A 27,969-nucleotide genomic window follows, 5' to 3' on the forward strand; every position below is an offset into this window, starting at 1 on the left:
CATTTGACCCTGTACTGGACACAAAGGAAATTTTCAAGAAAGTGAAAAGACAGCTTACAAAATGGGAGAAAACAATTTCAAACCATATATTGGATAAGGGCTTAATAATTAGAATATTTAAAGAACTTTTACAATGCAATAATAAAAAGATAAACAACCCAATGTAAAAAATGGGGAAAGGACTTGGATAGACATAGCTCCAAAAAGGTGAAGAAAAGCCTGATAAACACAAGAAGGCATGCTCAACATTATTGCCCATTAGAGAAGTGCAAATTAATACCACGGTGAGATATCCGTTCATGCCCACAAAGATGTATATTATTTAAAAAAATGGAAAATGTGTGGAGCTGGTCCATGTGCAGTGCTGATGCACGCAGGGAGTGCCCTGCCATGCAGGGTGTCCCCCGCATAGGGGAGCCCCACGCACAGGGAGTGCGCCCCATAAGGAGAGCTGCCCAGCGCAAAAGAAGGTACAGCCTGCCTAGGAGTGGCGCCACCCACGCCCACATGGAGAGCTGACGCAGCAAGATGACACAACAAAAAGAAACACAGATTCCCGTGCCGCTGACAACAACAGAAGTGGACAAAGATAACGACGCAGCAAAATAGACACACAGAACAGACAACCCGGGTGGGGGGGAAGGGAGGAGAAATAAATAAATAAATAAATAAATAAGTAAATAAATAAATAAATAAATAAATCTTTAAAAAAAACAACAAAACTTGTTTGAGAAAAATAAAAATAAAAAATGGAAAATAACAAGGTTGAAGAGAACATGGAGAAATTGGAACTCTAGTGCTTTGTTGGTAGACATGTAAAATATTACAGTCATGGTGGTTTCTCAAAAAGTTAAATATAGGATTACCATATGAGTTGGCAATCTGACTTCTAGGCATATACCCAAAGAAAGTGATAACAGGGTTGCAAATGGATAGATACTTGTACACCAATGTATATAGCAGCATTATTCAAAATAGCCAAAAGCTGAAAACACACCAAATGTCTGTCAATAAATGAATTGATAAACAAAATGTAGTACATATACACAATAAATATATATATATTTAACATTGATGTTTATTTAAAGGGTAGTAGACTCAGTAGTTAAGAGCTTGTGTTTTTTTTTTAAGATTTATCTTTTTATTTATTTCTCGCCCCTTCCCCTCCCCCCAGTTGTCTGTTCTGTGTGTCCATTTTGCTGCATGTTCTTCTCTGTCCGCTTCTGTTGTCAGTGGCACTGGGAATCTGTGTCTCTTTGTTGTGTCATCTTGTTGTGTCAGCTCTCTGTGTGGGCAGCACCATTCCTGGGCAGGCTGCACTTTCTTTTCACGCTGGGCGGCTCTTCTTATGGGGCACACTCCTTGCGCGTGGGGCTCCCCTATGTGGGGGACACCACTGCGTGGCAGGGCACTCCTTGTGCGCATCAGTGCTGTGCGTGGGCCAGCTCCATACGGGTCAAGGAGGCCCGGGGTTTGAACCGTGGACCTCCCATGTGGTAGACAGACGCCTAACCACTGAGCCAAGTCCACTTCCCTAAAGATTTATTATTTATATATTTCGCTCCCCCCATCTGCTCTCTGTGTCCATTTGCTGTGTGTTCTTCTGTGTCTGCTTGCATTCTTGTCAGTGGCACCGGGAATCTGTGTTTCTTTTTGTTGCATTATCTTGCTGTGTCAGCTCTCTGACTGGGTAGGCTGTGCTTTTCTTAAACAGGGCAGCTCTCCTTGCAGGAAACACTTCTTGCTTGTGGGGCTCCCCTACAAGGGGGGCACCCCTGCACCACAGGGCACTCCTTGCGCGCATCAGTACTGCACGTGGACCAGCTCACCACATGGATCAGGAGGCTCTGGGTTTGAACCCTGGATCTTCCATATGGTAGGCGGAGGCTCTATCGGTTGAGCCAGATCCACTTCCCTACACAATAAATACTATTTGGCATAAGAACAAATGAAGCTTGAGACCTGCTGCTACATGGTAGAACCTTGAACACAAGCTCCATGAAATAAGCAAGACATGGAAGGACAAAAAACACATGATTTCATCTTTTATTCGAGATGACTAGAAACTTCATATTTCTAGAGATAGGAAGCAAGCAGATTAGAGTTTCCTGGGGGGAGGAGTGTTAGAAAGGGAAAGTTAAGTGTTTATAGGAACAAAAAAAGTAAGGAAAAAAAAATAATTTAAAGCCAGAATCAGAGGTACTGGCCCCAGGCAAAGAACTACGTGAGAGGCGAGCGTGACCCTAAGGAGAAATGTGGATAATCCCAATGACAACGGTGTCAGCAATACTTCCTGTTCAGGGGTCTACCTCTTACTACTTGATCCTCCTAGCACCTTATAGAGTTGGGAGCTCTGGTTTTTAATTACAATGTATGATAAAAAGCCATCAATTAAAATGCAGCCAGTTTATAACGTGTAAAATGTACTTTTTTAATCAGTAAAGCAAATGCTTTGTAAGTCATTAATGGTATGTCCTTGGCGAGCGTTTTGCAGCCACCTCCGTGGTTCCGACAGAATTCGAAAAACCGGCCCAGCCAGGAAGCGGACTACGGAAGGCTGGAAGGCCAAGCAGGATCGGGAACGCGTTCGCAGCTCCTCTAGGATCCCTAGGAAAGACGGCCCCGCCTCCCTGCGAGTGTGGCGCAGTGCGCAGGCGCGACGGCGCCCCTCTGCTGCGCCGCAGGGCCTCAATGCGCAGGCGCGGGCGCGGCTGGCGGCGTGGTCCCCATGGAGCTGCCGTAGCGGTGTCGGCACCGCGGCCAGGTCGGCGATGTGCGCTGCCGAGGCCGACCGCTGGGCGTGGCTGCTGGTGCTCAGCTTCGTGTTTGGGTGCAATGTCCTCAGGATCCTCCTCCCGTCCTTCTCCTCCTTCGTAAGTGGCTGCCTGGCCTTCCAGGGCCCGACAGGAAGCCGCCTCAGGCGTCCGCGGGGTTGGCGTGGATCCGGGGGTCTCAAGGCTGGCTGCCCGAGGGCCGGGTTCGGCCCTCAGAAGCAGCTTGGTTGGCCTCCCCTGCACTTGAAGTTATTTCTGAATTAGTTGCTAATGTCTAAAGCTGGGAAGCTTTACCCCCAAATCCGGTTTTCAGATTATCGGGAGGCGGGCGGGGGATGAAGCAATCCCTGGGCACACATGGCCGCGTTTCCACACGACAGCAATCGTAGGGCGACGAGTGCGCCCCAGACGGGGAGTTCACACTCCTGCCTCGCGTTTCCGTTAACCTCTCGTCCCCAGAGGCATTCGCGAGCCCCCGGACTTACCCGGAGGGCTCTGTGCGTCCCTCCCCTGTACCGCCAGCCGGGCCAGGTCCCGAAGAGATGCATCCCAGGGTACGAGGAGCCCACATTCTTGGGTTGGGTAGAGAGACAGGTGTCGAGAAGGAATCCCAGTGCAGTGCGGATGCTACCTTTATCCCAAGTAGCGCATTACCTCATCCCCAGTTGCCACGACTGCGGTGAGAGGAGGTTATCATCCCGTCTTCTTTACCTCCCAGAGAGTTTAGGTAGTTGCAGTGTCGTCCAGCTAGTGATGTTGGGGCGAAGATTTGATTCTTGATTGATGATTCTCCCGGTTCTGCCTCTCTGCCTATTGGAGCATGAATGGGGATTTGGTGGCAAATTGGGTGTGAGGGTAGTAGACATAAGGAGCTGTCCCGGGGAAGGTCGCCTTCTCTATGCCACAGCGGGAGTGGGGACTGTGGCTCCTTCTGAGACTTCAAAGTTGGATGCAGGCGTTGTAGCATTATCCGGGGCAAGTCCGCTCTCCCTGCTTTTCTCTCCTGATAGAAATGGGCATGGGGAATATTGAAGACAATGCAGGGCATCTGTTGCTTTTTGTTTTATGCTACTAGTATTCACTGAGTGCCTTTTGTGGGCAAAGCTTTATTCTAAGGCCTCATTTCCCCCATTGTCCCGAGGCATAGGGAATTCTCTTTTAAGGCTTTCCCTCTGTAGCATCTTTCACGGTGCCCTCTAGTCTTTAAAGATGATGTCCCAGATCCTAAGCATTGCATAAAAGGCCCTTAAAGAGCTAGCCGCTGCCTGTCTTTTCTTGCATTATCACTTCCATACCAGGCCCATCCCATTTGACCTCATGTTGGAGCCACACTGAACTAATCTCAGTTGCTCACAGTATCTTTGTCTATGAAAGGGTCATAATTCCTCATAGTAGATGGGGATTGAAGAGTGTTTAAAATGTTTGGGGTGTGATGGAAACTATAGGTCAGACCTGCCATCAGCTGAGGCTCCTTCCCTAAGCTTGCACCAACCTACAGCAGGGCCCATCAGAAGGGGTTATTGCTGTAGTCTGCACCTACATGAGAGGCTTGTGCCCACGAGGGTGGCTTTCTGGTGGGGGTTTAGGTGAAAGATCACTGTTCCTGTCCTTAGACCTGTTCCCATCTTTGGCTGCCTCCTGCAGGCTGTATACCTCTGTAATCCCAGACCAGTTCACTTTCTTCAATTCCTTTCCCCTTGGTGGTAAAACACAGTAGTTGCAGTTGTTGGCCAGGTTAAAAAGGATCCCATATAAAGATCCTGGCATAGGACAGCCCCCATGATTGGTGTTCAAAACAGTGAAAAATAAAAGATCTGCTTTGCCTCCCCACATGGTCTGTGGAGAGGGTCTGTGAGAAGAACTAAGGAACTGGTCCTGCGTAGGATAAAGTGCTACTTCTTCATAGCCATTAGAGATCTGACCTGAGTAAGCCTCAAGAAGAAAAATGGGAAGAGTTTGATTATGAATACAGAGCCCTCAGGGATGGGGCCATGCCTTGTGCTTTAGTGCATAACCTTCCTGACAAAGTTTGTGAAGCTTCTTGGGTCCAGCCAGAGGCAGGGAGTGTACCCATCCCACTAGTCAGGAAGGCTGGGCTCGTTCCAGCACCTGAGGCCCTTCAGGAAGTCTCTGAAGTACTGGAAGCTCTCCCACCCAGCAAAGCCTTGCAGCATCCTGGGAGGCGGATCGCAGCAGAATACTGGGGTGGGGTGGGGTCGACTGGCTGGCTAAGTACACCCAGTCGTCACCTGTGATGGCTTGATTTCCTCTCTTCTTCCTTTCTTCCCTTCCAGCTGGTCACAGGGTTCGTTTAGCAGATCCAAGGCTTCTTCCACCCTGGGAAGGGGACTACCACGCCCCTGGTGAGCGCTGGCGTCTGCGCGGGCGCAATGGAGGCACACTGTGCAGGCGCCCCAGGCCTACTCTGGTCCAGGGCAAGAGTGAGGGTGAGCGAGCTGAGCTGTACTGCGCAGGTGCCAGCGGCCTCTTCCCTCAAGGCTTGCCTTCCTCCTCCTCTTGCGGACAGTGGCCAGCGGAGGGTGGTGTTCTTGGGTTTGGGTTGTGGGGCTGACCTACATTTTATAATCACCATTTTTGAAATTTTCCTCCAAGTTTTGCTTTAAAAAGGCTCCTTTAGGAGCCACAGGCCACTGAGGCAAGAGGCAATGCTGCAGAATCTGCCAGTGATGTCCTGGGTGGGCGTTTTCCTGAGGCCTTCCCCCTTTTCCATGGAGTGCAATGGATTAGAGACGTCTGTGGATGGCTCCCAGGTATTAGTTTAGAGGCTAGTGCCCTAGCCCGCTTCTCAGGATCTGTCGCCAGCACCCTCCTGCCAGGGGCGGGTGAATGTGGTGGAGTGAGGGGACTGCCCGCGTGTGGCAGAGCTGTGGCCAGCGGCTCTGGGACTTTTCTGGGTCTGGAGCTCTTCTGGGAATTGGCCCCCTTTAGGAGACTGAGGCGTCTATCCCGGTGTTCAGAGGCATCATTCCCAGGGTTGCCCGCTGTATCCAGAGAGGAGCGAGCCACCCTTTAGTGTGGACTCCCCGTGCTGTGTCCTCATTCATCTTTTGTTTTCCTCATGGGTTTGGCACAGAGAGTTGCCCCCAACACCCAGTCGCTGAGTGATGGAGGGGGAATTCAAACCTCTCCAAGTTCTAAACATGGCCAATGCTTTAAGTTAACAGAGATATCATTTGAAGAGATGTCAAACATGAACAGGGCTTGAGGGTGACATGAGCAGCATGGGCAGGTGGCTGGGGGCACAGGTGGACAGAAGGATGGCTTTGCCTGTTACCTCCTGATTCCACTACTGCCCCATTTCAGAAGTCATCTCACTAATTATTATTATTTTTTTAGATTTATTTCTCTCCCCTTCCCCGCCCCCCCAGTTGTTTGCTCTCTGTGTCCATTCGCTGTGTGTTCTTCTGTGTCTGTTTGTATTCTTCTCAGCAGCACTGGGAAACTGCGTCTCTTTTTTGTTGTGTCATCTTGCTGCGTCAGCTCTCCGTGTGTGCGGTGCCATTCCTGGGCAGGCTGCACTTTTTTTGCATGGGGTGGCTCTCCTTACAGGGCGCACTCCTTGCACGTGGGGCTCCCCTACACGGGGGACACCCCTGCATGGCATGGCCTGGCACTCTTTGTGCACATCAGCACTGCATACGGGCCAGTTCCACACGGGTCAGGAGGGCGGGGGTTTGAACCCTGGACTCCCATGTGGTAGGTGGATGCTCTATCAGGTGAGCCAAATCCTCTTCTCTCTCACTAATTATTTTTGAAACCTTATTTCCTGCTTTGGAATTCTTTGTGGATCTATCTCCAGGTCTTTGAAAAGCTGGTCCCTGTGCAGCTTATTTGTTATCTTTCAAGTGTGAGTTTTAATGTCCTGGAAGATAGCTTTTGAGTAGATAGAAAGACTCCAGGGGAGCAGATGTAGCTTAAGTGGTTGAGCACCTGTTTTCCATGTACGAGATCCCAGGTTCCATTCCTGGTACCTCCTGAAAAAAAAAAAAAGACTCCAGAGATTTTTGTTTTAAAAATTAACATTCTATTTATGACATTTATCTTCAAATTTTATTGAATCTTACAATTCAATTCATAATTCTAGCACAGGAGGGAGTCTTGAATTAATGTTGGTACCGATTTGTGAACTTAAATACCTTCAAACATTTTAATTGCATTTATAGATTTAATATATTCATTCATTTATTGATTGATTGATTTATTTAATTCCGCCCCCCCTCCCCCGGTTGTCTGTTCTCTGTGTCTGTTTGCTGCGTCTTGTTTCTTTGTCCGCTTCTGTTGTCGTCAGCGGCACGGGAAGTGTGGGCAGCGCCATTCCTGGGCAGGCTGCACTTTCTTTCATGCTGGGCGGCTCTCCTTACGGGGCGCGCTCCTTGCGTGTGGGGCTCCCCTACGTGGGGGACACCCCTGCGTGGCAGGGCACTCCTTGCGCGCATCAGCGCTGCACATGGGCCAGCTCCACACGGGTCAAGGAGGCCCGGGTTTGAACCGCGGACCTCCCATGTGGTAGACGGACGCCCTAACCACTGGGCCAAGTCCGTTTCCCCAATATTCATTTATTTCCAAGCACTATAGTTACCTTTTTTTAAAAAAAAGATATGTTTATTTATTTACTGCTCCTCCCCCTGTTGTCTGCTCTCTGTGTCCATTTGCTGTATGTTCTGTGTCTGCTTGTCTTCTCTTTAGGTGGCACCAGGAACCGATCCTAGGACCTTGCGGAGTGGAAGAGAGGGGCTCAATCTCTTGCACCACCTCAGCTCCCTGGTCTGCTGCATCTCTTATTCCCTCCGCTCTGGGTCTCTCTTTGTTGTGTCATCTTGCTGCGCCAGCTCTCTACATGGACCAGCACTTCTGCGCAGGCCAGCACTCCCCTTGGCCAGCTTGCCTTTCACCAGGAGGCCCCGGGAATGGAGCCCTGGACCTCCTATATGGTAGATGGGACACCAGTCGCTTGAGCCACATCTGCTGCCCTGTAGTTGTCTTATTTAACCAGAAAGCTATCTTCAGTTTCCCTCATCTCAAGTTCACTCTTTGACCTCATTCACCTTCCAGCCCTGCTTGAGAGTAATAGTTTTTTTATTTAAAGATTTATTTTTTATTATTTTTTATTTATTCACCCCACCCCACCCCACCCCACCCCACCCCACCCCAGTTTTCTGTTCTCTGTGTCCATTTGGTGCGTGTTCTTCTTTTTGTCCACTTCTTTTGTTGTCAGTGGCACGGGAATCTGTGTTTCTTTTTGTTGCGTCATCTTGTTTTGTCAAGTCTCTATGTGTGCGGTGCCATTCTTAAGCAGGCTGCACTTTCTTTCGCGCTGCGTGGCTCTCCTTGCGGGGCGCATTCCTTGTGCGTGGGGCTCCCCTACGCGGGGGACACCCCTGCGTGGCAGGGCACTCCTTGTGCGCATCAGCACTGCACATGGGCCAGCTCCACACGGGTCAAGGAGGCCTGGGGTTTGAACCGCGGACCTCCCATGTGGTAGACGGACGCCCTAACCACTGGGCCAAGTCTGCTTCCAGAGAGTAATCGTTTTTGACCTTTTCAGTTCCTGTTTTGTGCAGCCTCTATAATGCTAAATACTGCATTTGCACCTCTATTTCTTCTTCTTTTTTTAAAATCAGCTTTAAAAGGCATAATTCATTGCTGTGTAGTTTGAATACAGTAAAATTCACTTTTAGGTGCACCATTTTATGCCTTCTGACACTTATTTAGAAGGATCCCCAGCACCACAATCAAGATGTAGAAGTTTGTCTCCTTAGAAAGTTCCCTCCATCACCCTGTGCCTCTGTTGCATCATCTGTAGATTCCTACTTTTAAGAGTCTGTGGTTTTTTTTTTTAAGATGAGAATTTGGCCGATTCCTCTTTCTGTCTCCAGGGTGGATTGGCTGGAGTGTGTCTCCTTGAGTAGAGTGTTGGGTGGTGCTAAGGCCAGGTCAGGGGACCAGCGAAGATGGTGGACCCTTGGCCTGGGGCGTGACAAGCAGTGCTGGGTGCCCTCTGGAGACTGATGGCCATGGGGAATGGGGGAGCCTGTGCACGCCTGGCCTGGAGGGTGGCCCTACTGTGCACACTTCCATGGGGCAGGAAATGTGTGCTCAGCGGTCAGGCAGGATGCAGAGGGCAAGAGGAGCTGGAGGGCAAGCTTGTTTACTCTGCATAGCCAGGTACCTTGTACATATGTTACCCCCTTTCCTGTTTTTTTTTTAATTAATCTGTAAAATTTGGAAACAAACACAAAGGTATAGAACAGTTCCGTGTACAGTACAAAGAATTGATTTTTTTCCCTCTGAACCATTCCAGAGTAACTTGCCTGCCTAAGCGCCCTGGGCTGCAACACTTTAGTATTTATTTCTAACAAACTGTGGCTTCTTTGCATTATAACATCAAGTGCCTGTATTTCTACTATCTCATCCTCAGATCCTGTTTGGTTTTCCAGGTTTCCCAGTAAAGTCATTTAGCAAAAGGGTCCACCTGAGAACCATGCACTGTATTACCTTGTTGTGTCTCTTTGGTTCCCTTTAGTCTGGGGGAGTTCCTTGCTGGTTCCTTGCCTTGCATGACTTCATCATTTCTGAATGTCACAGGCCAGTGGTTTTTTGCAGGGAGGCCCCCGCTGGTTGTCTGAGCTCTGACTGGATGTTACTGTGTGTGTGTGTGTGTGTGTGTGTGTGTGTGTGTGTCTGAGTTCTCCCGTCTGATGGCTTTTGGCGATGTTCGCTGACCCCTCGGGCCGGTTGCCAGAGACTCCTCCTGAGGTTTTCTCTAATGCCCCCCTCCTTTCCCCAGGCCTGCCTGTCACCTCCCCTCCCTTGGGGGACAGCGCGGTGCGACCATCACGGTGCTCCCCCCACCCTGCGCCCCTCTCCTGGGATCCGCCCTGTGTTCTTCCCTGTCGTGCCTGGTGTTGGGCGCTACCTCCCGGCCGCTGTGCGTCATTCCCGAGCTCGGGGCGGCTGGCAGTGAGGGCTGGTTCCCAGGAGGGTGTCACGGTACCGGTATGTGTACGGGAGAGGGACTGCTGGGGGGCAGCGCCAGCCGTGAGCAGCTCACGCAGGTGTCTTCGGGCCATCTGGGCGGGCCATGGAGACCCCGAGGGGAGGCGCCGCTGCCGGCCACAGCTCCTCAGTCAGGTAGTCGGAGGCGCAGTTTATGCACATTTGGGCCTCTCGCTTTCTTCTGCCCCTGTCCCTGTCCCTGCCCCTTTTCTTTTCTCTTCCCCTTACCCATGTCATCTGTCATCCACCTATCTGTTCATTGATCTAAACCACCGGTTCACATCCTCATATCCAATACCACAGTGTTCATTTTAGTGCTTTCCCAGTCTAAATTTATATATAACTTGTTTTTCTGACAGTGGGAAAACTGGCTCCCAATTACCTAAATATATTTACATTTTTGATCAGCCTGTGTGTGTAACTCATCCCATATCTCCAGCATCATCCCCCCCCCCATGTTTGCCTGGTTCCTCTTGACACGGGCACCCTCCTCACCTGCCGGCTTCCCTTTCTTGGGTGCCTGTTTCACTGTGCTTGGCTCTGAGCCCCTGTCAGGCTGCCCCTCTAGGGGAACGCCCTGGCACTGTGCTTGGATTCTGAGTCCCCCTTCACCCTGCTTGGTTGGGCACGAGCTCCCCACTCTGGACCTCATCACAGCACCTCCTGCCCCCGACTCTGTCCCACCTAATTTAGGACCGAGTTCTTCAGGAAGGGCAGAGGATGAGTGTTCTCTGTCACCTGAATGACAGCTCCAGGGATGGAGTAGGTTTTCACTTTATAACCCCTGTGGTACATTTACATTGAAAGATACATATACGTTTCATAACAATCCATTGGCATTTCTGCAAATGGAAAAATATAATTTGAATAGTGGTTCAGGCTTGAGGGCATTTTTGTTTTCGTAGTTGTTGCAGGGAGCAGAAGAGGTAGCAAAGGCTGGCTACGCAGATGGAGGGTGCCTTGCCCAGTTGAAAGGGGCAGCAAATAGGATGGTGGAGGAAGTGGGGAGGAGTGAGCACCCCACACGGAGAGACTCATCCGTACTGTCCACTCTGCCAGATGTCCAGGGTGCTGCAAAAGGATGCAGAGCAGGAGGCACAGATGAGAGCGGAGATCCAGGGTATGAAGCAAGAGCTCTCCACCGTCAACATGATGGACGAGTTTGCCAGATACGCCAGGCTGGAGAGGAAGATCAACAAGATGACCGATAAGCTCAAAACTCACGGTACTTCTGTCAGCTGCAGTGTTGAAAGCTTCACAAAAGCTGCTTAATAAAAGAAATCTTTATATAAAAAGATTCTTAGAATATATGCTTTGATTTTTAAGTATTCTTTATGCTAGAAACTTTTAAGTTGTCTAGAAAAAACCCCAATAATTATTATTTTATTTGCTGTCAAACCTTCACTTTTTTTTCTTTTTAAAGATTTATTTCTCTCCCCTTACACTCCCCTCCCCTCACCCCATTGTCTGCTCTCTGTGTCCATTCGCTGTGTGTTTTTCTGTGTCCTCCTGCATTCTCAGCGGCACTGGGAATCTGTGTCTCTTTTTGTTGCGTCATCTTGCTGTGTCAGCTCTCCGTGTGTGCAGCGCCCCTCCTGGATGAGCTGCGCTTTTTTGCATGGAGTGGCTCAATGTGGGCACACTCCTTGCACATGTGGCTTCCCTACACAGGGGACACCCCTGCATGGCATGGCACTCCTTGCGCACGGCAGAGCTACACATGGGCCAGCTCACCACATGGGCCAGGAGGCCCTGGGTTCGAACCTTGGACCATCCATATGGTAGATGGATGCTCTATCAGTTGAGCCACGTCCACTTCCCAAACCTTCACTTTCCTAAACATAGAAACATCTATGATCTTCTTCGGTTTTCTTCAGAGCCAACTTGTTGCTGTAGATTGTCATTTCCTAATTCAGCACCTTTCTGAGAGAAGCCCAGAGAAAACCTTGTAGTGGATTCCCAGAGGCCTTTGTTCCAGTCTCTAGAAAATGCCCAGTGGTATCCTTACGTGAACTGTCTGCTTTTCAGAGGGTAGGATCCAGGGTGGGGTCAGGTCTTACTCATCTTTGTGGTTTCCACTGTGCCTGACCATCTCCTTGGGTGAAGAGCAGAGCAGCCCTGTGGGCTGAGAGGCCCTTTTGGGGTGAGGCAGTGTGAGAGCTGCTGCCATGGCTGGTGAAACATACAGCGGGGAGCCGGCGCAGGCCCCGGACAAACTAGACTCGCACATACGGACGTGTGTACTGTGTAGAACAGGAAGTAAGGGAAGAAACGTTTAGTCCTGTTGCTAAGTAGTTAGTGCATTGTAAAAAGAATCTCTAATTTTAAATGAATGGTTTTACGGGTTTTCAATATTAAAGCTATTCAAATCTCACAACTGTGATTCTGTTTGTTTTTCTTTATTAGAGAAGTTGTGGGTTTACAGAACACTGATGAATAAAATATGGGATTCCCATACATCATCCCACCACTAACACCTTGCATTGTCGTTGTGGCACATTTGTTAAAATTGATGATAGCATATTTTAAAAACTATAGTCCATGGATTAATTTAGGATTCACTGTGTACTGTAGTTCCACAGATTAAAAAAATTTTTTATTCTGTTACTATACATACAAACTAACATTTCCCCTTTTAATCATTTCCATATATATATTTCAGTGCTGTTAATTGCATTCGGTGTTGTGTTACCATCACCACCGTCTTTTACCAAACTGTGTCCATCATTCTAAGTAGGAACCCTGTATATTTTAAGCTCTAACTTCCCATTCCTTATCCCCACCCTATTCACTGGTAACCTTTATTCTAGATTCTGACTCTGTAAGTTTCTTTACTCTAGTTGTTTCAAATCAGTGAGACTATACTATATTTGTCCTTTTCTGACGTACTTAACTCAACATGATGCCTTCAGAATTCATCCATGTTGTTGCATGTATCAGGGCTTCATTCCTTTTTATGGCTTAATAATATTCCACTGTATGTATATACCACATTTTATTTATCCATTCATCTGTTAATGACATTTTGGTTGCTTCTGTCTTTTGGTAATTGTGAATAATGCCGCGATGAATGTTGGTGTGTAAATATTTGTCTCTTTACTTAGACTCTCATATTGTTCATTCACTGTTTTCCTGATATTTCCTGCCTGTTTAATAGTTGTTTTGGTGGAAGGACTGAGTTCTGGAGCTCCCTACTCTGCCATCTTCCCTGGAAGTATCCTGTGATTTTTTTTTTTTTAACTTTTTTTAAAAATTGAAGTTTATCATTTATACATGAACATAAACAATAAGTGTATAAATTGTGAACTTACAAGAAGACCATGCGTATTATCATACGGGGTTCCCATACATTACCCACCACCAACACCTTGCATTGTTGTGAAACAAGTCTTGCAAATTATGAAAGAACATTGTCAAAACATTACTACTAACTATAGCCAATATGTTACATTTGGTGTTTTTTTTCCCCCAGCCTACCCTGTTTATGACAACCTATATTAGCAGTAGATACTTGTTATAGTTCATGAGAGAATATTCTTATGTTTGTTCTGTTTACCACAGTCCATCTTCCACCACAAGTATCCTATGATTTTGTTTTAAATAATGACTTGGATGGTGTATTAGTCAGCCAAAGGGGTGCTGATCCAAAATACCAGAAATTGGTTGGTTTTTATAAAGGGTATTTATTTGGGGTAGGAGCTTACAGATACCAGGCCATAAAACATAAGTTACTTCCATCACCAAAGTCTGTTTTCACGTGTTGGAGCAAAATGTGGCTGCTGGCATCTGTGAGGGTTCAGGCTTCCTGGGTTCCTCCCTTCCTGGATTTTGCTTCTCTCTGGTTTCAAGGTTCCTCTCTTCCCAGGACTTGCTTCTTCCTGGGCTCAGGGTTCCTCTCTTCCTGGGGCTTGCTTCTCTTTCCTCTGTGAGCTTATTTTTCGGGGCTCCAGCTTAAGGCTTCAGCATCAAACTCCAACATCAAAACTCTAACATCAGAAAACCCTCAGCTCTGTCCCTTGCCATGCCTTTTATCATACCCAGGTACAGACCAGATTACAAACATAATGCAGTGCCTGTTTTTGGAATTCATGACCATATCTAGCTGCTATAGAGGGATTATTGGTGGCATTAAAAATTCTATTTTATATTCTCTAAATATGTTGTGCAAGTATTACATTTATAATCAGAAAATATTCTGTAAGGGAAACAACATTTCTGTTTACTTGGAAATTTTCTTCTCTCTTCAAGACAAGTGTAATTCTCACTTTTTTTCCTTTCAGTGAAAGCACGGACGGCTCAGTTAGCCAAGATAAAGTGGGTTATCAGCGTTGCTTTCTATGTATTACAAGTAAGTGCACTAGAGCGTCTCCTGGGGTCATTCCATTTGATGAAGGGCTGTCCTTCCGATTCAGTCCACAGAATCCAGGGCTGTGAAATTCACTTTTCCCCTTTGGTTGCTGCGCCACATGACCCTTCTGTTATGTGACTCTGAATGTTGCAGATTTATCATTTAGACTAAGAGAAAGCCAAAGGAACGCTGACATAAGTAACTTCATGAGAGAACTTTCATACTACCTTTATTCCAATGCACTTTTAGGGTGTAGGGGGATGAAGTGAGAGAAGTTTATTTCAACATTAGATCTTCTACGTTTGCAAATTATTTTGATCCTTAATGTTCTTAACCAACAAACATGTACGTATTCTCATATATATGTATATATGTAATATAGACATCCACATATGCACATGTATGTATTAAGAAATTTATTATGAGGAATTGTGGGGACTGGCCAGTCTGAACTCTGTAGGGCAGGCTGCAGTCTGGAAACTCAGATGAAGGTGATGTTGAAGTCCTTAGGCCAGATTCCCCAGGGTGAGCTGACTGGCTGCAAATCCAGGCAAGACCCAGTCTTGAATTTGACGCAGAAATTCTTCTGACCCGTGAAACCCTCTGAATTCTCGCTCTTTGGATAAGGAGATCATCCACATTGCTGAGAGCAGTCAAACATCTGCTAAACTGCCAGTTCACATGTAAGAGGCCTCCCCTCCTCATTGGGCTGTGTGTTCTAGATGTCCTTGTGGACTAGCCTTTAAGTAGACACTGTTTTTCCAGGTTTGACCAGTGGAAATCAGTGGCCGGGCATGCGTGTCTGTTGGGTACAAGGACTGGAATGATAGACTTGAGGTCATCAATCTAAAGAGTTTCCTTTATGCTTTTGACCTTTCCCCTTCTCTTGTAGTTATTTGTTGCGTGACTGGCAGGTTCTTTTCACTTACCAGAAGTGTCTTTCCAGGCTGCACTGATGATCTCACTTATTTGGAAGTATTATTCTGTCCCTGTGGCTGTGGTGCCAAGTAAATGGATAACTCCACTTGATCGTCTAGTAGCATTTCCTACTAGAGTAGCAGGTAAGATTTTTCTGACAATATACTGGGAAAATACCCTGTGCTTCCGCAGATGTGTGTGGTAGACGACTATGTCAAGCTGACATCCTCCTCCTCCTCCTCCTCCTCAGTCAATTTAAGTGAGCAAGTGCTTTGTGTCTCAGCCTAGCACAAGTCTTATAGTGAAGAAACCAAGGTTTAGAGAAATTACTTACCTTGTCCAGGGTCAGCAAAATATTAAATAGCAGAGCTAGAATTCAATCCCACATCTGCTTCCAGACTCCAGGCCCAGCACTTGGAGTCTGCTGCCCCATTCTGAACCTCTGGATCCCAAATCTGCGGCTTCTTCTCACTGCTTATTATGCTTGACCTCTCTGCAGCATTTGATGCAATTAGCCATTCTTTTATATTTGAGAAATAACTTTTTTGGTGTGTAAAAGTAGTATATGTCAAATAAAAAAAAAGTAGTATATGTCATTGAAGAATGGTTAGAAATAACCAGAAAACCTTTTAAAAATTCCATTATTTTTGATATATTTTTTCCAGTCTTTTAAAATTTATTTTTACACAAATCATTTGGTACATACACAGTTTTATACCCCATTTCACTTTAAATTGTAAGCCTTTTCCCCTATCAGTAAACTTATTAATAAGGGAATTTGAATAGCTGTTCTTGGTTTGGATGTGTTGTAATTTACTGATTTCCTTGTTATAGAATATTTATTTTGTTAGGTTTAATTTTCTGTGATGAACAATAATGCTGCAGCACACATCCTTGTCAGGCAGTCTTTGTGATTTGTGGTTATGCTGAAAGTCAAAGGGACTGTTTCAAAGACTTGCAGTGTAGTCGCTCCTTCTGCTCCACTGCCTTTCTTAACTGTTTGCCTGCCCCAGCCGGCCTAGCCAGGAGCTCTGCTGGGGCCCTGCTGCTTGGGACTTAGTGTTGCCGACGAGTGGGGTCAGGGGCCACCCTTATGTGTGGCCCCACGGGGCCCCTGCAGCCTGTCCTGGACAGTGTGCACTCCTGCCTCTCATTAGTAGGGCAGGAGTGGCGTGGGTAAACATTGCTTCATTTATCTTTTTTTTTTTTTGAGAAAGGTAAAACAAACAGCTCCTGTGCCAAGATCTTGCCGTTTTTTCACAATCTAGATACTAAGGCACATCTCTCTGGTGAGAAAGAAATGCAAAGCAGTGTCGTCTGTCTGGTGTAACTCCTGCTTAGTAAAGAACACAAATCTGTAGAAAGGCTAATGAATTTGAAACCAAGAAATACGAATGTGGCCTTACTTAGCTGTGCATTTCACAAAAAGTATGGAAATACTCTTATTTCCTATGAGTTAACGATAGCAGAGGGAGGACACGTGAGCAGAACTGTGGGTGTACTTTCTTATGTTGAATTTCTTCATTTTCAGGTGGCATTGGAATTACTTGTTGGATTTTAGTCTGTAACAAAGTTGTGGCTATTGTGCTTCACCCTTTCAGCTGAAAAGGAAGACTACAAGACTTCTTTTCCCCCAATGGAAGTGGTGACAGCAGACATCCTTGTCTTGCTCCTGATCTTAGGTGGGAACAACTACAAGACTTTAAAAATGGATTTTCTCTTATTAGGTTACAAATCTAATTTATGCTTTTTTTTTAAGAAACAAAAGTGTTTCTTGAAGCACTGGTTAGCCTTTTGGTTTAACGTTTCCTTTTTTTTTTTTTTTCGTGATTCTCATGAGTCACAATTTTGTACGGTTGTCATTGAGCCAGGAAGGTCAATTTGTGACACGTGTGTACCAACCAATATAATATCAGATTTATAAAAAAATGTGTATCATTTTGGGGAATCTGCATATTGCTATTCCTGATTTGCAATCTTGGTATATTTTTTGCTCAGATTGCTAGTGGGAACTTCACAATTTTCTAACCATCTCAGTACTTTGAAGATCTAGTGCTATTTTTTATCCAGATTGGAAAGTAACTTAATTTTAATACCACTACTAGAATTTGAAAATTTGTTTTTGAATATCATGCAATACTACTAAAACAATTACACTAACTGACATTAATCGTGCTTTTTTTCTTCATTTAAAATGCCATTTTGGTGGCAAGCCTATTCTGTTATAGTATTATTTACTTATTTGAAGCTGTTAATTTTTCTCTGTGTTTTATAAATGTATTCAGAGACCATAATGAATTGTTTTGTGTTTATATTGTGTATTTTGTATTTAAAGCATTTAAAATGAAGTATATTTTATAATCATTTAAAATATTTATGCTCTGTAGAATGGAACAAAATAAAAAAAAAAACACACTAGGAAGCCTGATTAATTAATCGGAACTGATACATATTTGGGCCCTAAAGTATAATTCTGCTAAATCTATTTTTTTAATTAACTTTATTTTGTACATTTAATAATTGAAAATATAAGCAATTAAAAACGAAAAAGGAAACATAGTTGAATAAAAACATTTCTCATTTAAATGTACTGGGTACATACAAAATTTTTTTGAATGTACAATATTTACATAATATATTTGGTTCATAGTAACGCAGTCATACAGTATTTGTTTTTTGTATCTGGCTTCACTTGACATAAAGTCCTCCAGTTTCATCCATGTTGTCATATGCTTTACGACTTTGTTTCTTCTTACAGCTGCATAATATTCCATCATGTGACTAGACTACAGTTTGTTTATCCGTTCATCTGTTGATGGATACCTAGGTTATTTCCAACTAATCTATTTTTTAAAAGGTTTTTTTCCTACTTAAAATCTTGGTGAGACTTTCTTCCTTGGCAACCGGCGTAGAGGCTTTGGCAGTTAACCGAGAGGGAACGACAACACATTAAAGCTACATTTCTGTGGCTAGGTTTTGAAGGGTCATACTTGTGTTGCCTAATGATCAGGTAGCTCACTATTTTATTTTATTTTTAAGATTTGTTTTTTATTTATTTCTCCCTCTGCCCCCACAGTTGTCTGCTCTGTGTCCATTCGCTTTGTGTTCTTCTGTGACCGCTTCAATCCTTAGCAGCAGCACCGGGAATCTGTGTTTCTTTTTGTTGCGTCATCTGGTTGTGTCAGCTCTCCATGTGTGCGGCGCCATTCTTGTACAGGCTATGCTTCCTTTTGCGCTGGGCGGCTCTCCTTACGGGGCGCACTCCTTGCGTGTGGGGCTCCCCTACGCGAGGGACACCCCTGCGTGGCAGGGCACTCCTTGCGCGCATCAGCACTGCGCATGGGCCAGCTCCACACGGGTCAAGGAGGCCCGGGGTTTGAACTGCGGACCTCCCATGTCATAGGCGGACGCCCTAACCACTGGGCCAAGTCTGCTTCCCAAGTAGCTCACTATTATTTCTGCTAATAGTACTGTGAAAAGGCAAAGTGCTGTGGTACTTCAGCTTATCATCATACTGCTAGACTACCTGAGTGGGTTTCAGATCCCCCTTATCATTCGGGTTCACAGGAGGCCACAGGCTTCCCCAGGAACCAATGTACTTGGCTTTAAGCCAGGTTGCAGAGCTGGGAACACAGTGGTGGTCACAGCTAACAGCAGTGGACACCCCGAGCACTACCCAGTCACTACCCAGGATGCATTTTGACTACAGCACATGTGGGAGCTGCAGGGTCCTGGCCCTTAGCCATAGTACCTTGACAGTCATGTGGCACTGGGAGGGCTGATGCCTGACTCCCCTCTGTGGGGAGCTATAGTCTGTCAACAGCAGCTTTACAAGAAGCAGTGGGCGCGTAGGTCCAGCTACGCAGGGACATCCTCGGATCACTGGTCAGGATATGGTATCCCTGGCCAGACCCTTATTTATGTCCTGTGGATATAATCCTTGAGGTGCTACTGCAAGAATTGTGACAGATCTCCTCCTGAAGCTAGAGGAAAAGATTCACCGCTTACAGCTGTTAACTCTTACATTAAATAGTTCATTAAATAGTGGAAATTTAGATGTCCCTTATGTTTCACATTATTGTATTTTTAAAAAAACTATATTTTTAAATAATAAACATGGTACTGAATTCAGAAGATACAGAGAAACAATGGGAAGTGTGTCTTCCAGCCCCTCACCTGTCCTCCTGCCACCCAGGTTCCCAGTTCACCTCTCATCAGTTTCTCACAATTCTCCCACTGATAGTCCATTTATTTGCAAATATTGTATATGCTTTTAAAATAATGTTAAAAAATTATAAGAGTAATAACTTTTCTGCCTTTTGAAAAAAAACCCAACTTGGGAAGTACACATTTTTTGCTATTAAAGCAAGTAAAGATGAAGGTCTCCCATGAGTCTACAGAACTAGGATGCCTATTTTCTGTATACAAATATATAGTGTTTTGGATAGCTATATAGGTTTTGTATGTTTTATTAAAAAGTACTGGATATAGTTAATAACTTAAATTTGTTTGATTTAAAATACTTCCAGAGCTCTCTTCAGGCCAATTTTGCTTGTTTAATATTTGTGGCAAATCAAGAAGGGCAGGGAAACGGACTTGGCCCAGTGGTTAGGGCGTCCGTCTACCACATGGGAGGTCTGCGGTTCAAACCCCGGGCCTCCTTGACCCGTGTGGAGCTGGCCCATGCGCAGTGCTGATGCGCGCAAGGAGTGCCCTGCCACGCAGGGGTGTCCCTCGCGTAGGGGAGCCCCACGCGCAAGGAGTGTGCCCCGTAAGGAGAGCCGCCCAGCATGAAAGAAAGTGCAGCCTGCCCAGGAATGGCGCCACCCACACTTCCCCTGCGGCTGACGACAACAGAAGCGGACAAAGAAACAAGACGCAGCAAAATGGACACAGAGAACAGACAACCGGGGGAGAGGGGGAATTAAATAAATAAATAAAATCTTTAAAAAAAAAAAAAAAAAGAAGGGCAATCTTTTTATACATAAATCATAGTTGCTTTCCTATGACATTATCAGTGCCCTCCTGCTCTAGCACCTCTTTTTTTTTTAAAGATTTAATTTATCTCCCCCCCCCCCATTGTGTGCACTCACTGTCTGCTCTCTGTGTCCATTTGCTGTGTGCTTGTCTTCTTTAGGAGGCACTGGGAACTGAAACTGGGACCTCACGTTTGGGAAAGAGGTGTTCAACCACTTGAGCCACCTCAGCTCCCTGCTTTGTTGTGTCTCTTATCTTTCCTCTTTGTGTTTCCTTGCTGTGTTATCTAGTTTGTCAGTCTGCTACGCCTGCTCGGTGCGCCTGCTCAGTGCGCCAGCTCGCTGTGTTGCTCATCTTCTCCAGGAGGCACTGGGAACTGAACCGTGACCTCCCGTGTGGCAGGCAGGAGCTCAGTTGCTTGAGCCACATCTGCTTCCCCATCTCCTCTTGCCAATATAATTATGTGGGAGGAAGGCTGGTCTATCTGGTTTACTCTCTTTGCCCATCCTTTCTGTTTATATCCTACCATACCTTTGAGATTGATTGTTAACTTCTCTGGCCATCTTAGAAGACAGGGATTTCTTTTTTCTTCGACCCCTCTGAATATCTAAAGTAATATCTATATGAGTGATTTTCAGCTAATTTTGTGTTGACTTGTGTCTGCTGTTGTGTGGACAAGTTCTCTAAATTCTCATGTCTTTATTTCTAAAGCAATATATTTATTAAACTGGTTACATGCATATGCAGAGATAAGCTAATGGTAATGATATTTCTTCATAATAATTTGGGTTTTTGGATGGATGTAACCATAATTTAACCCCATTGGATCTTTTTATTTTTTACTTTTTTTTCATTTAAAAAATATATTAGTTTATTGTTTTATCTATTTGGACCTTTCCTTGTTTCTAATATTCCATATTACGAATAGTTTGACTATCTTTCTACATATAATCTCCTCACTTGGGTTAACTTTTCTGTAGGGTAGATTCCTAGGAGTGCAAATGCTAGATCAGAATTTAGATATAAATTGCCAAATAGTCTTCTGCAAAAATTATTCTGCCTACAGATTTTTATCATTAGAAAAGTGTCTTTAAAACATTTTTTAAAAAGTAAAATTGAAAGATACAAAAGATTTTTAAAAATATGTAAGTTTTAAAGAATAAGGATACAATGAAAATTCTAATACTTACATCCATGGTTTGAGAAGAACCTTCAAGATCCCCAATGTGTGATCTGTTAATGCATTGTCTAGTTTTGTATGTTTTACAACTGTATATGAATGAAATGATACCAGATACATTCTTTTGTGATTTTCTTTTTTAAAAAGCAGTTTTATTGAGATATATTCACATACCACACATTCCATCCAAGGTGTGCAGTATTGACATTTAGAATAATCTAATTGATTGTGCGTTCATCACCAATTTTAGAATGTTTACATTACTCTAGAAAGAAAAATCCCAGACCCCTTAGCATTCACCCCTCAATCTTTCTATCCTTCCCCAGCCCTACATAATCACTAGTCTAATTCTCTATGGATTTATTTATATTTACATTTTATATAAATGGAGTTATACCATATATAGTACCTTATGTCAGGTTTCTTTCACTTAGCATAGTGTTTTAAAAGAAATTATTGTAAGGTTTTTAATTAGAGAATTTGTAGGTTTTCCTTGAAGTCATGTAAAAAAGACAGCATTTCCACATACCCCCCTGTTGTTGGCACTTTGCATTGGTGAGTAGTACCTTTGTTTTCATTGATGAAAGAATATTAAAATATTACTGTTACCCAGCTGGGGTCCCTCCCCAGCATGATGAAGGGGGAGGACTAAAGGTTTTAAAAGGCCTCACCTGGGGCCCCCACGTGTGCATCTCTCCCTGCAGCATGCCTGCAGTCCATGTCTAGGACTGTGTACCCTTTCCTTGTTTCTTAATAAACTCCCTTGCCAAAAAAAAAAAATTTTTTTTTTACTGTTACCTGTAATCCATCGTTAGCATTAGGTGCATTTCCCCCCATATACCAGCCTAGTATTAACACTTTGTAATAGTGACGTACATCTGTTATAGTACATGAAAGAACATTCTTATAATTTTTTTTTTAAAAGATTTATTTATTTCTCTCCCCTACCTCTCCCCCTCAGTTGTCTGTTCTCTGTCCATTTGCTGCGTGTTCTTTTTTGTCAGCGGCAACAAAGAGCTCTGCTTCACATGTAGTCAATAAAGACTTACTATCCAGGATATATAAAGAATTATGTATTAATAAGTACAGGACCATCTACCAAATGGGCAAAAGACCTGACCTGGCATTTCAAGAACAGGAACAGATGTTCATCCTCATTAGCAGTCAGGAAATCAAATAAAAACCACAAGACCACCACTTGATTGACAAAAATTACAAAGGATGGCAGGATGAAATGTGGGTGGCAATGTTGATTAAGGGAGCTTTTTTTTCTCTTTTTTTCTTTTTCTTTTTTTTAATATTACATTAAAAAAATATGAGGTCTCCATATACCTCCCACCCCTCTCACCCCACTCCTCCCCCCATAGCAACATTCTCCCCCATCATCATGACACATTCATTGCATATGGTGAATACATCTCTGAGCACCGCTGCACCTCATGGTCAGTGGTCCACACCTTAGCCCACACTCTCCCACAGTCCACCCAGTGGGTCATGGGAGGACATACAACGTCCAGTAACTGTCCCTGCAGCACCACCCAGGACAACTCCAAGTCTCGAAAACGCCTCCACATCTCATCTCTTCCTCCCATTCCCCACACGAAGGGAGCTTTTATACACCGCTGGTAGGAGGGTGTAATGGGTCAGCCACCTTGGGAATCCTGCTGGCATTACCTAACAAAATTAAACAGCCCACAAGCCATGACCCAGCAACTCGAAGCCTGGAGAAGCTCCAGCACAGGGGATGGCACCAGGAAACCTCTGGGAGAGCACTTAGAGCAGCACTGTCTGTAGTTTTAAAAGAGGAAACAACCCAAGTGTTCATAGGTGGTATGTTTATATAAAGGCATTCTATATTAGTGAAAATGCATAAATCACAGCCACACACAGCACAGATGAACTCGAGATCTTAATATTTAGTCAAAAAAGCAAATTGCTTAAACAGACATTTGCACACACATTTTAATAACAGCATTACTCACAATTGCGAAAAGATGGAAGCAATCCAAGTGTCCTTCAACCAATGAACAGATAAAATGTGGTCCACACAAACAATGGAATATTAGCTGGCTGTAAGAAGGAATGCAATGTGGATGAACCTGGAGGACACTACGTTGAGTGAAGCCAGACACAGAAGGACAAATATTACGTGATCTCACTAATATGAAGTATAATGAGCAAACTCAGAGTTAGATCTAGAGTATAGGTGTAGCAGTTTGACATTATTGATGAATTCCAAAAATAATTGGATTATATTGTAAACTGGTCTTTTCCTCTGGGCATATTAGAGTGTATTGGATTCAGAGGTTTTACTTGATTAAATAATGATTAAGGCTTTGATTGGGCCTTGTCAATAGGATGTTGATGGGTTGGGACCCTTGGTGGGTAGAGACTCACAGAAAAACTGCATCACAGAGGAGGGAGGCTGAAGTTTTGAGCTGGAGCCCAGGAAGTAAGCACACAGGAGCAGAGCAGCTGAGCCTGGAGAGACTCAAGCCCCAGGGAGAGAGATGGAGCTGGTCACTTGATAGTCTACAGCTGGCCTTGTGGAGAAAACAGAGGAGCTGAGCCCAGAGGAAAATGAGCCCCAGGGAGAGGGGAACCCGGGAAGCCTGAACCGTCCCTCCAACAGGTGGCAACAGACTTGGTGATGGAATTTATGCTTTATGGCCTAGTAACTGTAAGCTTCTACCCCAAGTAAATACTCTTTATAAAAATCAACCAATTTCTGGTATTTTGCATCAGCACCCCTTTGGCTAACTAATAGGTTACCAGGAGATAGAATGGGGGTAGAGAATGGGGAGCTGATGCTTAATTTGTGCAGAATTTCTATTTAGTTTCATTGTGTTTGAAAATGGATAGAGGGATGGTAGCACCTTACTGTGAGTATAATTACCAGTGGTGAATTATGTGCGTGAAAGTGGTTAAAAGGTGAAGTCTTAGGTGGTGTACGTTACTTGAAGGAAAGCTAGAGGATGAAGCCCGGGACATATAATGAGCCCTATGATAATGTGATGAATGGTACAATGATAAGAATGGGGAAGTGGACTTGGCCCAGTGGTTACTGGCCCACGCACAGTGCTGATGCGCGCAAGGAGTGCCCTGCCACGCAGGGGTGTCCCCCACATAGGGGAGCCCCACACACAAGGGGTGTGCCCTGTAAGGAGAGCTTCCCAGTGCAAAAGGAAGTGCAGCCTGCCCAGGAATGGTGCCGCACACACGGAGAGCTGACACAACAAGATGACGCAACAAAGAGAAACACAGAGTCCTGGTTCCGCTGATAAGGATAGAAGCAGTTACAGAAGAACACACAGCGGATGGACACAGAGAGCAGACAACGGGGGGGGGGGGAGGAGAGGAGAGAAATAAATAAAAAATAAATCTTAAAAATTACATATATATAAAATGAGAAGTTATGTAACAAATCCCAAATGTTGTCTGTGATCCCGTTCTGTACAATGACATGCCAGGTTTGTGCCCCCCCCCCCAAAGGGGCTGCTGGCCCAGCCAAGCATGGGTGCGGAGGGCAGTGCTGGGCATCCTAGCTCCTGCCCGAGATGAGCAGGGCCTCCTTGTCCCCGGGCCCCTCTTCTCCCAGATGAGCCTGTGTCTCCCGGGCCGCCGCCTCCTCTCCTGCTGGCCCCCACTCCTTCCTCTCTTGGGAACAGGGGCTCCTGTCCTTAGCGCACGGCCTCCTTTTCGTCTGCCTGCTCCTTCTCCTAGGGGTGAGGTCAGGTTTAAGACAAGGGTTCCAGATGTCGTCACAAAATGTAAATGCAATGTCCTCATTTGCATTTTCTGTTTCCTGCCATCTGCCCCCATGTGGCCTCTGCCCAGTGTTCAACTGCCCGCTTTTGGGGCCCATGTAAGAAAAAGAGCGGAAACAAAAGCCCACAGACTTTTCCAGAGCCCACCAGCTGTGGGCACTGCTGACTTAATTTTCAAAAAACCAAGCCAGTCCATTTCTAGGTACATTTTTATAGGCAAATCTGCCCCTAGGTAGGAAGCTTCATTTAATGCCAATTTACTGCCAGGTTTAGGGAAGTTCTTTCCTCTTCGAGGCCTCAGTTTCCTCATCTGTCAAATTGGGAAATGGATGAAATGCTCACTAAGGCCCCTTCAGTCCCACGAGTCTATGAACTGTTTATTGTAATTGCTTATCTTTCACTCTCTGCCCTTCAGCGCCTCCAGCACCCACCTGGAATGTGGTTCCCTCACCTTGGCCGTGAGGCACCCGGCGGGAAGCGGATATGGCTCAAAGGATAGAGCTTCTGCCTACCCTATAGGAGCTCCAGGGTTTGGTACCCAGGGCCTCCTGGCCCATGTGGCGAGCTGGCCCTTGTTGAGTGCTGCTGCATATAAAGAGTGTCGCCCTGCACAGGGGTGGCCCCCGTGCAAGGAGTGGCCCCTGTGCAAGGTGTGCAGCCCACGCAAGAGAGCAGACCGCCCAGGAGTGGTGCTGCCCACACGGAGAGATGACAGCAGAGAAGAGACAATATGAGACGCAGCGAACTCGGGAGCTGAGGGGGCAAGAGAGAATGATCGACTCTCTCCCTCTCTGAAAGGTCCCACGACCAGTTCCTGGAGCTGCCTAATGAGAATACAACAGACACAAAAGAACACACAGCGAATGGACACACTAAGAAGAAAAACGCATCTTTAGAAAAAAATGGCACAAAGCAACCAAGAGCCTGGCCTGCCTGCCAGCCGCAGGGACAGGTGGTGGAGCCCTGGCGCTGGAAAAGGGCCTGTAGTTTGGAAAGGGAGAGACATGCTGTTGGCTCCCGCTCTAACCAAGAGGAAGCCCCTCATCAGGGTGGGTCTGTGAGGGCTCAGAAGCTGGGGTCTGACCCGCAGGGTACCCGACCTTGACCTTCAGGCCTTGGGATGCTGGGATCCCACCCCCCTGCGGCGACTTGGCAGGTCTGAGGTTCAAGCCACCGAATGAGGAAGTGCCGGGTGAGTTAACGTGACTGCACATCACGCAGTCTGGGCCCAATGTGGCCTGAGACCTGTCACACCAAAGCCGTCAGGCAAGCGCCCTTTCCCTTCGCCTTCTCCCTGTGCTCCCACTACCCTCCCTCTTCCACCCTCTCCCAAGGAAAGAGCTGGTTTTCCCAGGTTCTCAGCCTGGTGCATTAAGCTGCTCCTAACACTTCTACATAATCCAGTTGTTCTTGGTTTTGTTGCAATGGCTCTGCAGAAGAAGTGTTTCAAGACATGGTAATGTCCTAAAAACAATCTTGATTATAAAAAGCAAAAAGAAAAGCAACGCCCCCAGAGCCTCTCCTGCGGTCCTGCCCGGCCGCAGGGCCACGCCTGCTCAGGCTCTTCACGAGAAATCGAGCCTTGTGCGGAGCCACGGCGCGCCCGGCTCTGGGCCGCCCCGGGGTCCCTGAGCAGAAAGGAAGAGGAGCGGGGAAAACATTTTTACCAAAACCAAAACTAGAAACCCTAACGTTAAGGATGCAGACAGCCCCCCTTGCGCCTGCGCTGTCTTCCTGCGAGTAGAGGCGGTGCTGCGGCAGCACCCGCGTGCGACCGGGGCCTGGAACCGCGCGGCCTGCGGCTCGGGACGGCGGCGGGCCCTGCCCGGCGGGCGCCCAACTGCGCGCCGGTGCCCGCGGGGGCCTGGGCCCGCGGTCTGCCGGGGGTGGGCGCTTCCCTGGATCCCCGGCCGAGGGGGGCTGGGTGGTGGGGAGTTAGGGCGGTGGGACTCGGGTGGGGTCGCGGCGTCGCTCCTGGAGCGGCCCGGGCTCCGGTGGGCCTGGAGGCGGCGCCTGGAGGCGGGGGCCGCCGCGCTGGGTGGGGGGCACGCCGCGTAGGCCACGCTCTCAGGGTTCCCCGGGGCGCCCAGGCTGCCGGGCTGTGAACGGGGTCCCTGCGGGAGACCCAGGCTGCGGCCGGGGCGGAGACGGCGGCTCCCTCCTCGGAATCCCCTGCCCCTGGGGGTCGCCCGCGGGGCTGCCGGCGAGGGAGAGTGTTATCTATTTTTTTACACTTTTAAAATTAAGGTTAAGAGATCACAAAGAACGTTACATTAAAAAACATTAAAAAATATATAAAACATAAGAGGTTCCCATATACCCGGATCCCCACCCCATTTTTGTAAATTGCATTTTTTTAAAGATATGTACGTCACACACAAAAATGTTACATTAAAAAATGTATACCCCATCTACCCCCCAACCCCCCACCCCACTCCTCCCACACCAACACCTCCCCCATCACTGTGGCACACTCATGGCACTTGGTGAACACATTTTAGAGCACTGCTGCACTACACAGATTATAGTTTTTACCCCGTAGTTTACACTATCCCCCAGTACATTCAGTGGGTTATAGCAGGATATATAATGTCCAGCATCTGACCCTGCAGTGTCATGTAGGACAACTCCAAGTCCAGAAAATGCCCCCTCATCACATCTCTTCTTCCCTCTCCCTGCCCTCAGCAACTACCGTGGCCACTTTCTCCACCTCAATGCTAAATTTCTTCTATTACTAGTCACAACAGTTTTTTAGTAGAATATCAGTAAGTCCACTCTAATCCATATTTTATTCCTCCTTCCTGTGGACCCTGGGATGGTGAAGTTCCCTCTAAATCAAGAGGGGCTTAGATTCCACATGGATGATGGATGCAATTCCTCTGCTTGCAATTGTTTGCACTCTTGATTCCCTGGTGTGGTGGTTGACCAGCTTCACCTCCCTGTTAGCTGACCTGGCTAAGTCCAATGAACCAGAAAGTATAATAACTG

General features: G+C 46.2%; 1 protein-coding gene across 2 annotated transcripts; it reads left to right on the forward strand.

Annotated features, from left to right (window-relative positions):
• Window positions 1-2,450: 2,450 nt before the first annotated feature.
• Window positions 2,451-21,331, forward strand: GET1 (guided entry of tail-anchored proteins factor 1). 2 transcript variants are annotated; one of them, XM_004446609.5, is made up of 5 exons: window positions 2,451-2,873; window positions 10,851-11,016; window positions 14,072-14,139; window positions 15,086-15,200; window positions 16,589-21,331. In XM_004446609.5, exons 1-5 carry the CDS (start codon window positions 2,466-2,468, stop codon window positions 16,660-16,662), a joined length of 831 nt encoding a protein of 276 aa, XP_004446666.2. In that variant the 5' UTR covers window positions 2,451-2,465; the 3' UTR covers window positions 16,663-21,331. The 2 variants fall into 2 exon arrangements, with proteins under 2 accessions (XP_004446666.2, XP_071071075.1); XM_071214974.1 differs by lacking the exon at window positions 2,451-2,873 and adding an exon at window positions 9,441-9,791 and having other exon boundaries at window positions 16,589-17,777.
• Window positions 21,332-27,969: the final 6,638 nt, after the last annotated feature.

The sequence above is a fragment of the Dasypus novemcinctus genome, chromosome 4 (genome assembly GCF_030445035.2).
Source record: "Dasypus novemcinctus isolate mDasNov1 chromosome 4, mDasNov1.1.hap2, whole genome shotgun sequence".
Classification (NCBI taxonomy): Eukaryota; Metazoa; Chordata; class Mammalia; order Cingulata; family Dasypodidae; genus Dasypus; species Dasypus novemcinctus.